Raw genomic sequence first — 16,457 nt, 5'->3', positions numbered from 1 at the left:
TAGCGCTAGAAGTTTATTGCGCATTTAAGTGGTAGAGTAGCTCTTGAGTCAGGATTTCGTCATGTTAGCATTAGCGTGCTGCTTAGCCAGATGTTGCATCATGCGCGAGCTTAACTTCTACATCTTGACCAGAGCTGTGCAACGGGGTGAGGTGATCTTTATCCTCAAAGGCTTTCGAACATGCTTTTATTACTTTTTATTTAGCACATTCAAGTCAAACCGGGACTTGAAAAACACAGTTATGAGAATAAAAACTCACTTTTTTTCCCTATATTATCCCCTGATACACTAAGGCACCAATCCCAGCGTTTTACTCGTGCTTGGATAACATCACGGTAGAACATACACCGGGTCCAGGATCGGACTGGCTGCTTCACAACCAAAACACTGGCCTCCCAGGAGCTCCGTTAACTGCACAAACATGTGGTCATAACTCCCAGCAGAGTTCTCGTAATGTGCAAGCGGTCTTGGTTGGTAGTATGATGTCATGCGTTGTTGTACAAAAACAGAATGACTTTGGTGATTCTTCCACATAAAGGGAGTTTTTATTCATCTGACAAAAGTCCCGGTTTGATTCGAACGCCCACAGTGCATACAGAAATCACAGATTAGGCAGGGTTTGCTATAGCACGTTGTTTGCCACTTTAACAAAACACAGCAGTACATCTGTACCTGTACATCCACACAGTCAGCCATATGGCAGCAACACAATGCATTATGTCATAAAGATACAGATCAGGAGCTTCAGTTAATGTTCACTTCAGAATGAAGAGGAAAAAAAGTGAGATCTTAGTGACTGACTGTGGCTTGGTTTTGGGTTCCAGATGGTTTTGGTATTTTAGAGATCTGGGCCCGTATACACAAAGCTTCTTGGAATTCTCTCAGAGAACTCCTATCTTATCCTAAAAAGTCCTAGCTGGAAGTCTTAAACTAAAGGTGATTTAGAAAACTATTTAGATCAACTTTGTCTAAGGAACATACAAAAACCTTAGTTGAGGAGGAGGTGTGGTCGATCCCGTTGCTAGGGATGATGCAGCAATTCAAGGACTGTGATTGGTTGATAAAGAATAACCTCTGACCTCTGTAGAGGTCCTGAAATGACAGTGAAATCTTTCTGGTAGCAAATAAAGAAATTGTATAATTATGAATGCAGGCTACATTACGCAAAGTTAAATATCCTAAAGTCAATTAAAACAGCCAAATGTTAAAAAACTTTTGAAGCAATCAATTTCCACACAGTAGTTACTATATTTAAGTTCTTACATTTATTTCCCAAACTGATTTTATTACTTGTAAAGCAAAGTGGCTCAGCTTTCACCAGTTTACATGATTGCAGGACAGTTTATTTAAGTTGCACTTTTGGATGTTATGTAGCCAACAATCCAAGAGAGATAGAAGGAAGTAAAACAACAAGAAAACCAAATTAATCTTTTAGTTTACTTTTAGTTTTATTTTCAGTGTTTGGAGAATATTTCTTCTTTCCGTTATTTTGTTGTCTGCTTAGGAAACTAAAGCATCTCAAAAGCATCCTCCTCGCTACACTTAACAGTTTTTACCTTAGGAGCTGTTTTTAGGGCTAAAATGTTTCGTGAATCATTTTAATCTTTACTAAGATTTAGTCCTAAATTTAAGGGTAAATTCTAAGAAAATGTCATAATTCTAAAAAAATATTGTGAATTTCATTACTAGGAGCAACACTTAGGCTTAAAAAGCTTTGTGAATACGGGCCCTGGAGTTTACACAAAACGGTGCAGCAGCTGATGAGAGATTAATGGTTGGAGGATAACAGCACCCAGACTGAGGAAGGCTACGTAACTCAAATATTCACGCTTTACAAGCGCGTTGGGCAGAAAAGCATCTAAGAAGAAAACAAAACAAACATAAGGGAAAGACCACTTTAGGTTCCAGGCTGATCCAGAACCAGATATGAGGACAAGTAGCATGTGTGTAGACCTCATAGTCAGTGGCCAGTGTATTAACACTCAGTAGCTGTAATATACACAAATTTACTGGAGCTTGTTTAAGTAATAAGGAGATATTAAAGTTATGTAATGGTTTAAATTAAAGCGGAGAGTAAGAGAGAGATGCTGACATGAGGTTTAAGTAGACAAATGGCGCCTATCTACGATATGAAAGCAGAAGTGTATAAAGAAGATGAGCCTAATGAGTCCTTTCCTCATCATGTAGCTAAAATCACAGCACTACTGATGGAGAGAGAGAGACAGAGAGAGAGAGAGCACAAGGTGGGCGATGAAAAACTGGGAGTTGTTTTTTCTTTTCTTACCTAATTTTTTCAAGAGAAAACCATTACCGTCTTTCTTTTTTTGTTCTCTGTAAGTGGAAGGTGTTTACCATCTAAATTGCTAAAAGATTGCAGTTATTAATGATGATTACATAATTAGTGTGGAGTGTTACCTAGAGGATTTGTTAATGTGTTTAAAGTTTGCGCTTTGTGTTTGCCGGAGTTCCTCTGAGGCACCGTGAGTTGCGAAAAAATAGAATGCGATCTGGTTCTTGTGTGTGTGTGTGTGTGTGTGTGTATGTGTGTGCGTAAGTGTGTATGTGTGTGTGGTAAAAGGCGGAGGGAGTGTTGCTTGTCTGATGGTCAGGGCATCAGTCTCTGTGGAGCGGAGGGTGCATCGGTGTGAGAGTGACGGGCCGAGATGAGACGTGAGGGTCTGAGGTGAGAAGTGTGTGTGTGTGTGTGTGTCTGGCTGGCTGGCTGGCTGGCTGGTTTGGATTCCAGGGGTGGGGGTGGACATGTGGAGAACAAATAGGATAGGAATATCTGCCAGTTTTGACCTTGCGTTGAAAAAAAAAAAAAACAGCTTTTTAAATTATAATAATGATCATCATAATATAAGCTTTTTGCTTCTTTGGTTCAGTGGCAGGTTCTCACAGGGCTACTGAGACAATGTGTGTGTGTGTGTGAATGAGCTGATGTGCGACAGCTGTGAAATGTGCTCTGACAGTGTGTGGCACTTCAGCCAGTCCTGTCAGCGCTCTCTCTGGAGGGGTCCAAACACCCGACTCATACCCGCACACACACACACACACACATACACGCACGCACGCCATCTCTAATTAACACGGAATGACACTGCGTGAGCCCGGCTATTTTTAGCCCATCCACCCCCACGCTTCAGACAACAAACCGCTAACGCCGTGTAGCATCCGTCATAACCAAGGTGGTTTGAGAGACACGCCGCACATCAGGGAGGGGTGACGGGGTGCTGCGGGACCAGACACATTTATTCCTCCAGCCATAAAAATCATTCTATCTGATCTCTCCGACGTTCCTCATGGAAGACATGAGTGCCGAGGCCACAGGTGTCCGTGTCCATGCTCTTAAAACATCTAAATTCACTTTAGACTGAAACACACACACACACACACACACATTTTGTCCGGAAGATGCTCGAGTCAGCATGTTTGTCAGTTCTTCGGATTACACTCCACTCTACGGTGAAGTGCATTTCTAGCAGAAAATTTCGTTCGGAAAAAGTGCTGATACTGATCTTATTTTCTTAGGATTACATTGTTTTATACAGCAGAGGCTTTTATCTGTAGATTTACAGTTTATGAGTGTACACAAAAAGTTATACAAAAGTTTGGAATTGTCTTTAACAGTATGGCAAGTGTGGCAAACGATAATAATATACGGTAACGTCCTACTCTGTGGGCTGGAACTTATTTTTTAAAACAAACATAAAATATGTGACAACCTATTTGGTTCGTATCCCAATTAATGTAGTAACGGATATGAACATAATACGAGGCTTGTTAATTTATCATCAAAAAGAAAAAAAAACAGATTTTTAACGGTTTAATTACAAAAGGGGTGTTCGAGGCACCGCGGGACTTGAGATGAAATTGCAGGTGAGTGAAGGTGTAGAACCGATTGACATTTGCAGAAGACTTCAAGCACAGATCAGTGATGAGAAAATCGATGGAACTTGCAGAAGAGACACATCCATCTGTGGGAACTGTACACACAATCATTCACCAGCACCACTTGCACATTACAGGATCTCAGCTGAGAGTTAGACCCCGTACAGTTCTAGCCTCACTCCAAGCCATTTCCACATGTTTGGGCCATTAAAGGAGTTCCTGGGAGGCCAGCGTTTTAACTAGGATAAGTGCATTGGTGTAGCGGGGGATTATGTAGAGAAATAGGGAGAGTTTATAACTGTGTGCTGTTATTTCGTACAATCGAAAGGTCCTCCCTACATCCAATGCACTTCGTCTGAACTGCAAGCCATGCGCCCTCTTGTGGTGTAATTAAATATGCACGCTATAGAGAAATCTAATGCAAAACATTTTAAATCAGTTAAATTTTTCACAGAAATGAATAATTAACATTTTAACCTGTTTGCATGGATCAAGGCAGTGATGTTCTACTATATGTTTTACTATAGAAGCGATAACGTATTCGACCATGCACGTTAATATTGTGCAGCCGAGTTCGAGATCCGGATCGAGAACCGAACAGCAGTACAATACCGAAATTATACTATTAAAGCCATTTTTTTTCTTTACAAACATACGCAGAAAGTATTAGAGGTACAACGTGAACACGCGTACACGGTAGCCTCAACGTCCATCACTTTATGCCAGCGACGTGTATCCTAGATTCTCTCTCTCTCTCTCACTCTCTCTCTTTCTCTCTCTCTCTCTCTCTCTCTGTGTCTCTCTCTCTCTCTGCTTAGCGTTGATCTGAAATCCTGCCAGTCACTGGATTCGCATCCACGGTGGCACTCAATTCTGGATATTTTTCGGTCACATTGTTTTTGACGCGCGTAACGGGACGTCATGCTGCTCGTGTCCTCGGCGATGACGGTGACGGACTCGTACACCTCTGTCTCCCAGCATGCATCTGCCTCGGTGTCTTTGATCCCATCACCAGCCCGGCCGCGTAGCCTGCTTGAGTCATTAGGTTGAATTATTGATGTAATCAGAGTAAGTGGGGCTGGTATTCGAGGCAAAGCACCACTTATATAAACCTGCGCGAGTAGTAGGAGAAGGCAGTCGGCCTCATATTCAGGATGAAACGTTCTGTTTTGCATGTCGAACGCCTCGCCTTTGTATTATTTACGGCACAACTACTTTCTATGTAAATCGACGATTTGTATTGACAGTTCCTTGTAAATATGTAGTAAAGTTTTTAATCCTTGTACGTCCTTTTATAGAAACATTACCACCGCCCTTTTTTCTTTTTCTTTTTTTTTCTTGTTGAGTTTGTAAACACATATGATTCATGCTTCCTAAAAATAAAACACTACAACTATCACAACAGGTTTTATTTATTTGTTTGTTTGTTTTTATTTTTAACTGCCTACTTGAATACCAGTAATACTGTACGCATGTGAAAAGACTTTTGCGTATGGCTTAGTTTCGATTTGCACGAAGCTCAACATCCGGGAACGAGAAATCTTAAAAAGAAAAGTCAATGTAGCTCCTGCTACAGTAGCTACATCTTCAGTCCTTACTTTGGTCACAGTATTACTGCACCTATTTGTTTTCCCTCTCCTTGTGGTGCAATGATCATTGAAAAAAAAAACTGTAGTTTTGTCCAGGTAGGGAAAAAATGACCCAGTTGTGCAGATTCGTTCCAGTGCACACATACAGCTTTAAACAGGAAGCCCTTTACTGACTGATTGATGACTACAAATGCACTACTTAACTCGACAATGTTTCTACGTCTAAGCATTTCTCTTCCCTACAGCTATCACACCATGCACTGTCCCTCTCACACTCCCTCTCTCTCTCTCTCTCTCTCTCTCTCTCTCTGTGCACTGGATCAGTGCGTTCATCAGATTAGGGCACTTCTTTTTTTTTTTTTTTCTTTGCTGCATGAAGGAAATGGCTACAAAAGCTCCATTCTGTCAATGGACCGAGCGCCAGAGGCCTAATGGATGGAGCAGCAATAAATCCTGCAGATATTCAACACTGAGTGCACTGCTACCCAGGAATGCACCTGCTGCTCATACTCTCTCTCTCTCTCGCCTTCTCTCTCTCTGGATCAAGTGACAATTCAGTCCCAAAGCCAAGAGTCAGTACTAAAGAAAGCACACAGCCAAACTGGAGTGTCCCTACATTTCAGACTGTTGTGCAAACAGTGCCACTTCTTTAAGACATAGCATCATTATCTGTTGATCTCCAGTGTATCGCCTGCAGGAAGGTGAGAGATGAAGAACACAGAACGCAGGCCTCAGGTTAGAGCCGCAGGTCATTTTCTTTTTTTCTTTCTTTCTTTTTTTCTTTCTTTCCAATGAGTTCATCTTGTTTAAAGAGGAGATGCTTTAGAGACAGTTAAAAGAATTCAATCTGTTGAAAAAGGACACATTGGTGTAGGGACTAGTGTTCAAGTAGGGTGTATTAATAAAGTTCTGGGTTTTTTAAAGTCAGTATCATGAGAAATCCAGGGTGAACAGGGCAAATCCAGGGTAAACAGAGCATCACAAAAGGGTCAAGGCACAAATAATAGATAATAATAATATATTATATATATATTATTATATTATATTATATATATATATATATATATATATATCCTCATATTTACTTTTTAGAAATTTTAACTCCGCCTACTTTTTTTTTGTTTTTTGTTTAGTAGCTACTTTAAGAAAAGGTCAGGCCGAGGTCAAAACACTGGGGCACTTCTTTTAAAAAATCAAGATCAACACCAGATGATGGAACAAGACAAGGCGGGACCTGTTACCTATTAATAACTTGTTGAGTTTCCAATGATTCATAGATTCACACATTTATTCTGAGTCAGTAAAAGAGAAAGAGAGAGACTGTTACTAAGAAAAGGATGATAATAGGAAGCGAAGAACCAATCAGGACAGAAAGAGCATTAGCAAAAACAGGAAGCTGCAACCAAATATGAAAATTGTAAACGGTTTATCATCAGAAACCGCTGCGCCCTCATACTCCTTAATTTTCTACCAGAAATGATGAACCAGGAAGCAGCATTTGTCTTAAACGTAGCGACGACGATAAATCATCACGATGATAATAAGAACGCTGGCACATCACAAAGACAGTTTTATCCCCCATCCGTTCCTCCTTTCTTCCTTTTACTTCCGCTTCTTTACCAAAAAAAACATCTCTGTACAATATCCGCCTTGTCCGCCCGCCCGCCCGTCTCTGAAGCTGGAGAAACTTTCACTCGAACAGCTGCTTACCGTTGTTGCAAATTGCACACCATGGCCTTCCTCTCCTTCCTGTCGATTGAGGGCAGCTTCAGGGTCACTGGCATGTGCGCGGCTGAGAGAATGCCGCTAATTGAGAGAGAAGCAGATCCTCCCTCAGGCACGAGCGCGCCATGAAGGTGTTTCGCATTTGCACTGTTAATATTTGCAGTGTTTAAAAAAAACACACACACACATATACACACACACACTCAGACACACAGACGAGCTCTCCGGAGATTTGCAGAGAGAAAATAGACAAGGATCAAACAGACTGGCTACGAAAGTAGTTTTCTCCTTCAGCCCTCACGTGTTCGGGTGAGAACGTGATTGGACTCGCAGATTTTTTATTTATGTATTTGTTTGTTTGTTTGTTTTCTTCCTTAGTAGGAGCCGGAGGGTCAAAAATACTGTGATGCTGTGAGATCACAGGCGTTAAGATGAGGTTTTGTTTTCACCTCAGTGTTAAGCTTTGTAGTTAAAAAAAATGATCGTCCCAGTGTCGGGGCAAACGTTCCGCTCAGAACCGAAAGAAAATCTGACTGGAAAAATTAGTTCAATATTAAACTTCATTTTATATATATATATATATATATATATATATATATATATATATACAAATGTTTGAACGTTCAAGTCCATTGCATGACATTGTCATGCTGCAATGTTTCGATAGGAAGTCGAAATCCTATCCTAAAATGTGTGTGTAAACATCGCATCCTCCTTTGACGTATCATTCGGTTCCGTGTTGCAGCATTATGTCTGCAAAGTTCAGTTCCTCCCTGCTGCTGCTGCGTGTTCACGAATCCCTCCGAGGTCCCTGCGAGTGGAAATGTTAGATGAGTGTGTAAAATGCCACTGCTTTTGAGATGTGCCCTGCTCCTATTCTTTCAGAGAGAGAAAGAGAGACAGATAGGAGGACTAACTTTCTCATGGGACACCTGATGGCTTATGTCTCTCCCATTAACTCCATCCGGTCTCCAGAGCGCCCCCTCCTCGCCTCGTCTCTCTCTCTCTTTCTCTCTCGCTCGTTCTCTCGCTGGATTGGGGTCCAGATTGGGTTTGCATTTGCACCATCTCTAACCGTGTTACAGGAGCATTAACGCAGGGAGCGTCTCTCCTAGCACGCAGCGCCTCGGCGCATTCATTACACACTCGGCCTGCCTCGGTTCAGAGCTCCCAGTCTCTCCGGATCTACCCCGGACCCGTCCGATCGATACGCCCATGGCTATATCCGGGCCGAAAGGAGACGAGAGACGGCTCCTAATCCGATGAAGGCGGCATTAGGGCTTGGCCCGGATGCACGGGAGGCTCGGGTAATTGCAGACAAATTCATCTTAAAGGCTAGAGAGCTGAGGATTGCTTTCAATTAAGCTTGCACTTTCGAGGGAGGCAGACGAACAGGCCGAGTTCTGTTACACACCGGGGTTCACTCGCTGCTCAGAGTGCTCAAATGAAGTGAAGGTGACTCCGGTGTTTCCAAAGTCAGGTCATGCCTTCAGTGGGTATGACGTGATCTGCTTTCAAGCAAACTTTTATTTTTAACCTTGGCAAGAGGCACTCAAGTACAGTATAAAAAAATTAAGTAAAAAAAAAATTATAATAAAATTCCACTGATACCAAGAATTATTGAGATATTATTTTACCTTATTAAAGGCGAACTATTATACCATATTCATTTTGTAGTCATGTTTAGGCATTCGCCAATTAGATTCCCACCCCTTTTGTGAACTCATATCAGAAGGTAAAAGTTTGAAGTATGAAAACTCATATCACCAGATTTATCCACTGAATGTTTAGACACTAAAGCTTTTTTTTTCCTCCCATTATTATTATTTCTTATCCTTTCATCCACAAGAAGTCATACCATGCTGATAATTTAGATGTACTGTATTACACACATATATTACACATATCACATTACACTACAGCACTGCTGAATGCTTGATCCCGATCGATGCTGATTATCGTCCACATTTCTAACAGCTGCTCTGCCAGGAGCTCCAGCCACAAGGTGGTGGTTCAAATTAATGCGCTTGTTTTTTTTTGGCAGGTTTTTTTTTCATATGCTATCATTTCTATAGCTATACAACAGCTCGTCTGTAAGACATTCCAGAAATGTGTGTATTTGTTGCAAAGAAATGCGTTTACGGAAGAAGTCTCTATTTCAAGATATAGAGATAATTATAAATTTGGATTATTTTTTTTTATGTTGTAAAGGAATAGAAAAACATTCAGACACGCTCACTTTAAGGTTCCTAAAATAGCAGATGTCACACTCTCGCTCTTTTTCTCTTTCTCTCTTTGTCTTTCCCGAGGGATTGTAGAACTGTCAGGAAACGTTGGCAGGTTGATGTGAACAGTAAAAAGACAGGTTCATGTGCAGGTTTCTGACTGAATTGTCTCGAATTTGAAGTGATGGCTTAATCGATATATATTTCGAAGCTCTGTAGGTCATTGAAGCGAAATGGAGACACTTTTAGATTGGCTGCTGGCGTAGCACACAAAATGTGTTTCTTTTTGTTTTGTTTTATATATTTTTCCTCCCTCTTACTGTAAGTTTGTTATCTATTTATTAATGTGACATGATTTGATTTTTCATTTGTCCCCCTTGCCATCTAGGGACATATGGACCAGAGACGGGATGGTCGTCTGCCTACCCGGAGTGCCAAGAGAGGAACCAATCGCCGATCAACATAGCCGACCAGGATACCAGGGTCTCACCAGAGTACCAGGAGCTCATCCTGGACGGCTTCGAAGCAGAATCGTCGAACAAGACGTCAATGAAGAACACGGGCAAAACCGGCAAGTTATACTCATATACACATGTCTGCGCGTGTGTCTCTAGTTCAATCCGCTAGCTGTGACTAATACAGTAAAGCAGAGACATTAAGCAAAACAGAGCCACAGGTGTGTGTGTGTATGTGTGTGTGTTCATGTGTTCGCCATCATTGACGCTTGTCTCTTTACAAACCCACACAGCTTCATCAACACCTTGCTCTCTCCATCCAGATTCCAGCTGCAGCCATGGATCATTACACTCTGCTTACACACACACACACACACACACACACACACACTTTCCGCTTCTTTGTACGGCTCCTCAACATAATCTATGCAGAACAAGATAAATGTCCCGGTCCTCTTTTGTGAATAATGGCGGTACATTCAGGTTTATACTTGATTCGGTCCATACTAGAGAACATCTGCAGGAAGGGAGAAAAAAAATTATGAACACCATCTTAAACCTTCCCAAATAATAAAAGTGGCATATATATATGCATACGGCTGTGAGTGCTACCAAATGAAGCAAACAATGCTTGAGCTTTTGGAGATTTCTGGGAATTTCTGCAAGGATTACCTTCTAAAACCGAAGCTTAGCGTCAGAGAGTCAGACTGTTGGCTAACAGGAGGAGATGGGGGGTCAGATTCCATGGGTAGGAATGTTCCCACATATTATTGCACAGTATCTGAAGTTTAACCAAATTAAATACAAGAGCAGTTTGTTTTTCCCAGGCTATGTGTATGTGTGTGTGTGAGAGAGAGAGAGAGAGAGAGAGAGAGAGCACTGGCACCGCGGCAGATGACACAGCACAGCTACACTAGTGATAAGTATAGGAGGCAGCAGCGGCTCAGTGGACTACAAGGTTATAAGTTCAGTCTGCCACAGAGACACTTCGGGGACCATCTTTCAAATTCTAAGAGATCTCACGAGTCGCCAAGTTAAAGATGACACATTTCTTTTTAAGATTTTGCCATTTTTAAAATAGAAAGAGAGAGAGATGAGCCCCAAGCTAAGGTTTGGGCACCCTTTATGGTCAGTACTTACTAACACCTCTCTCTCTCTCTTTCTCTCTCTCTCCTCCCCCTGTGGCAAGTATCACAGCTTCTACATCACTTTTTTTGTAGCCAGTGAAGAGTCTTTATTTCTTGTTTTGGGGGATTTTCACACACTTACAAAAAGCCTGCTAGTCCTGTCAGATTCCCGGGCTGCTCTTATGATGTCTGTCCACAGATGTTCATGTTTGATGTTAAAGTCAGTTGACTGTAAGGGGCCATGAAGAAACCTTCAGCGTGAGCCTCTTGAGGTAGTCCAGTGTGGATTTTAGGATCGTTATCCTGCTGTCGAAGCTCTCATTTCTCTTTTTACTTCCGCTTCTAGAATTTGCTTGTACTGTATTTAACCTCTTGAGGTTACCTCGAATGTCCTCATATGAGGATGTGACATTTTCTCCCAACTACATCGTCTACGTGTCCTTGTACAATCTTCATATCAGGATGTTTAGGCCAAAGTTCTTCCTGTTTAAATACAGGGATTATGCTAATGTCACCTAGCAATGCAGGCTGATTGCAAATATATGTGTGCTTGTACTCCATGATTGGTTAGCACCCCATCCAGGCTCTGCCGTGCCTTGTACCCTAAGTTCCCTGTTGAAGACCACATGCATTCTGCAACCCTAAGGATAAGAGGTATATAAACTATATGCATGGATAGTAGTGATGGGTTATTCATAAATGATTTGTTCTTTTTGAACGAGTCTTTAACGTAACTCAGAAGAATGAGTAGTCTTGGAGAGTGATTTGTTCATTTTCTACTAGACGCACATGCGCAAAGCATCGCAAAACCCTATGACAGAATAGTCATGAGTATGAGAATGAGTAGTTACCTTTCGAGTCTTTTGGTCCGAATCATTCGTCCTTTAGTCATGTGACTTCCATAGACGCTATGCAGTGCAGTACACAGGAAACAGAATTGAGCAGTTCTTCTCATGAGTCTTCTGGTCCGAGTCGTTTGTTCTTTTGTCACGTGACTCCCATAGACCTGATTCGTTTAAAAGAACGAACAACTCGGACTAGAAGACTCATGAGAAGAGCCGCTCAATTCTGTTTTCTGTGTAAAGCACTGCATAGTGTCTATGAGAGTCACGTGACTAAAAGAACGAACGATTCGGACCAGAAGATATAATGGTGAGCTGCTCATTCTGTTTATCATAATACGTCTTTAGCTGCATTGTGATATTTTTATTACTGGAACTATAGCCAAAAGGTGTGTATGTAGACGTGTTGGGGGTCTGTTTATTGAAAATTTAATTTTATTTCTGTTCAAAAGAATTAAATGAACTAAATGGCTCAAAAAAGATTTGTTGAACTCAAAAAAAGACATTTTGATGAACGAGATTCCAAGAACCGAGTCGCTGAAATGATCCAAACTTCCCATCATCATGGATGGATGGATGGGGAGCAGTTCATCTTCTACTTAAAAATTCTGACCTGGTGTGCCCCAGAGGATCTCAAACCACACGTTTTTCAAATCCAGTGGATTTGATCTAAATCGTTAAAGCTAAAAGCCGATGTACCAAACACCAATAAACTCTTCTTAGAATTCGTGAGGGAGGTAATATCTCTCCTCGTCTGATCTCTCCAGCTTGATAGGATTCAATCAGTCTCATCTGGATATTAAAATCAAGTGGCACTCATAAAGAGAAAACTCATAAAGAGCTCTGTTAGTTCACAAAGTGCGGCTCCCGTTTGTCCCACATCTCTATTCGTGACGCACAAAGCCTCGGATATTTCTCATAACCACATCAGCGTTTCTCCGTAACAGTGAAGAAGTTGAAGTGAAAATTTGCTGACCTTTAGGTGCACGTGTGTTTGCATTAATAAAGCCGTGTCAGGGATACACAAAGCCGGCCCACTAATTTCAGCATGATAATGTTGCATGTTTTGCACAGAAATCTCCTGCGTGTGACCAGAGTAAGGTGAAACCTATTCAAAAATTCAATTTAAAATGTTTGGGTCTGTTGAAAGGTGTGTTGGGTAATTCAAGTGCTTTTTTGGTTTGTTTGTTTGATTGATTGATTTTGGTTTCTCCTTTTTTTGGTAAGAAACCAATATCTATTAAAAAAGAGCACAAATCATCCTTCTCTTTGTTTTTGATGCCAACCAAAAAGAGTTTTCATTCTCGTTCTTTCTCTTTCTCTCCTCCACAGTGGCCATCCTGCTGAAGGACGATTACTTTGTGCAAGGTGCGGGTCTGCCAGGTCGCTTTAAAGCCGAGAAGGTGGAGTTCCACTGGGGCCAGAGCAATGGGTCGGATGGTTCGGAGCACAGCATCAACGGCAGGAGGTTCCCCGTCGAGGTGAGAGTCTGAATCCTGGATCCAGTCTTAGTCAGGCTCACGTTGCATATAAAACATTTACACTGCACACACATTTATACCACAGCAACATTTTTAATTATGAGATTCACTTTTTATTTCATTTGGAAAACTGTCCTGTTAGGTGGCACATTGGCTTAGTAACCTTGCAGCTCTAGGATTCGGGTTCGATTCCGACTTTGAGTCTGTGTGCATGTAGTTTGCATGTTCTTCCTGTGCTTGGTGGTTTTCCTCCAGGTACTCTGGTTTTCTCCCACAATCTACAGACATGCAGATTAGGCTAATTGGCATTCACAAATCTCCAAAGTCTCATAAGACTTTATTCTGCAACTCTGTATATGCCTTATATAAAGAGATACACGATGAGTGAGTGAGTGAGTGAGTGAGTGAGTGAAATTGTCGTGTTATTAGAAGAATAAGTGTTGTATTCCTTGCAGACAGCTGTTCTCTGAGGACCTGTGACTTCAGTCGCTCAATAGTTCAGGACTGGAATTTCCTACAGTCTACCTGAGCCTCCAGAAACAAACTGGGATCAATTTAATTTAACACATCTCTTGTTATACTGAACTTCCAGTCTTACATAGTATTATGCAAATCAATCCCTGCTATCCGTATTCACCCAAATGAGAATGGGTTTCCTGTTGAGTCTGGTTCCTCTCTAAGTTTCTTCTTATTTCCTAAATTTTTTCCTTGCCACTGTCGGCGTCGTCCTCGGCTTGCTTATCAGGGACAGTCTCATCATTTTGACATTTACACATTCACATTTCATACAAACTTAAATAATTCTTTTGATTTTGTAAAGCTGCTTTGCGACAGTGTCTATTGTTAAAAGCGCTATACAAATAAAATAAAATTTAATTGAAATAAATAGAATTCGGCACTATCGGTCAAATATTTTGGCAGGGTTATATCTGAGCTCAGAAACAGTAGCGGTATCAATAAAATTAAAGAATTCTCTTGGACATCAACTGTAATTGACTTTCATCTATGTAGCCATAAAAGAAGACTCTGTTTTTTATCTTTTTTAGACACCCTGGATTCCAAAATTGCACACTATATATCTTACATATAGTCAATATACACAGGATAATGTGAGAAGTGACCAGAAGTTACTAGTGCAATGCTAATAACAAAAACTAAGAACTACAGTAAATCGCAGCGCATTCATGATGTGCAACTTTATGTGGCAAAGTGACAACTTAAAAGGAGTATTAATAGTAAAATAGTATTAATTGCGCAAATCCCTAAGTAATTGTGCCAAGTGCAGCATGAAAGTGACAATGAAAATGAGTAGTGTGTGTAATGCCAAAAAATGTAATAGTTAAGAGTAACTGAGCAAACCCTGAAGCTCACAGATGAGAAATTTATCCGTGCAACACCTTGATGGGTATAACAGACGAGCCTCAGCCTCGATCTCCCAGTCCACAGTCCCATGTGAGGTCAGGTGCTCTGGGGACGAAGGATTTCACAAGTCTGTCAGTTGAGCAGCTTTGCTACAGAAGTCTTCCTCTGAACACACGCGTCTGTTTGGAGAAAACTACGTGCACTGGGTGGTCAGAGTTAGCCATGATGGACAGCATTTTGTTAAGTGTCCATCTATCATGACCACCTCGTGGCATCCCTGCTTTTGAGGCTACCTCCCATGCACGCTGCCGCATAAAAAAGTACACTAGCTATGATTGATGAAACATCAGCAGGAGCTTATTACGAATGGTAAAAGATTCTAGTCTGCATAGGAAGAACAGCCAGCTCTGAGCTTTTTTATACAGATAGTCAGTGTTCACTGACCAGTCCAGTTTGTCATCAGGCTGTAGTCGACCACCTCAACATCCACTCCCTCGATGGAGACCTGGACTGACGAAAGTCAATTAACCATCTCCTTGGTCTTAGTGATGTCCAGGTTAACTGGTTTAGATTGCACAAAGCCAAAATGTTCCTGATAAGGCCTTCTGTCCCTCTCTATAACGCACCCAAACTGCATGACTCCGAGTTGTATTTAAAGTCCGACGTGCATAGAGTGAACAGGAAACGGGCAAGGATCGTCTCCTGTGGTGCTCCTCTTCTGCCGAATATGGTTTCAGAGATGCAGGCCCTCACCTGACAAACTCTGGCCTTCTGGTGAGGTAGTCTGTGACCTAGATCACCAGGTTTGATTGAAGTGTGTTGAAAGCACTGGAGAAATCAAAAAACATGATCCTCACAGCACCTTCCCCCTTATCGAGGTGGGAGATGGTCCGATGGAGCAGGTAGAGGATGGCCAAACTTCTGCAGAGGATCGAGTGCATGATTAACCTGAGGTCTGATGAGATGAAAAAAAAACAGTCGTTCGAACGTTTCTTCGGCGCCACAAGCTTGTAATCATTAAGATTATTTGGGCCGTTATTCTTCGGAAGAGTTCCAGAGCTAGTTTCCCTAGTTTCAAACTCATGTTGAAGATGTACTGGAATGGCTTACTCAGTTTATCGGCAGAAGCGTTCCTCATTTTTTGGGCCTATCCTGGGCCAGCAGCCTTGTTATGGCAGTCTCCTCAGTTCTCCTCTGACCTGTTGTGCTGTGATGGTGGGAGGTGGCGGAGGCTCCTTGCTGTAGTGTGGGTGAGGACTGGAATAGTAATTGAGGGGGAGGGGAGGTGATAACACAACAGACAGTCGTTGGTAAAGGAGTGAGGCAGTCAAACCTGTTAAAGAACTGATTGTGAACTCATTGGCCCTCACCACATCCCCAACCATTACACTGCTGACCTTCTTTTTACCGCCTGTAATGGTTTTCTTACCTCATGCTGTTTTCCTGCAACTTCTTCTCCACTTTCCTTTTGCATGTCTTAGCTCGAATTCTTCTTCTTTTCTTTCTTTGTTCCTTTCTTACAAGACCGCCAGCTGATCCTGATGCATTTCTTTGCATCGTACATTTCAACTTATTAAGCTGTACTACCACAAGAAGGGGGCGACTACAAACAGACCGAGAACCTCCTGGAAACCCGACATCATGACGGCATAAGTGGAGACAAGGCGTAAGGAATCCCAGCCAAGAAGAAATGTGAAAGAGAGAGTGAGAGTAGCTGTGGATAAGTGTTAGAGTGGTACAGAGGGCGTTCCTGTATCGAT

The 16,457-nt window shown here is 41.7% G+C and overlaps 1 protein-coding gene across 3 annotated transcripts in view; it reads left to right on the top strand.

The window, feature by feature from the left end:
• The window catches only part of ptprga (protein tyrosine phosphatase receptor type Ga), a 252,060-nt gene that overhangs the window by 148,704 nt on the left and 86,899 nt on the right, over window positions 1-16,457 (top strand). For all 3 annotated transcript variants that reach the window (XM_053483753.1, XM_053483752.1, XM_053483754.1), the window contains exons 3-4: window positions 9,819-10,001; window positions 13,187-13,335. In XM_053483753.1, the coding sequence (XP_053339728.1) occupies window positions 9,819-10,001; window positions 13,187-13,335 (332 nt within the window). The remainder of the gene's footprint in view (window positions 1-9,818; window positions 10,002-13,186; window positions 13,336-16,457) is intronic.

This window comes from Clarias gariepinus, chromosome 23 (assembly GCF_024256425.1).
Source record: "Clarias gariepinus isolate MV-2021 ecotype Netherlands chromosome 23, CGAR_prim_01v2, whole genome shotgun sequence".
In the NCBI taxonomy this organism is placed as follows: Eukaryota; Metazoa; Chordata; class Actinopteri; order Siluriformes; family Clariidae; genus Clarias; species Clarias gariepinus.
The sequence above is the reverse complement of the archived record's forward strand: the minus strand, read 5'-3'. Positions and strand labels throughout refer to the sequence as shown.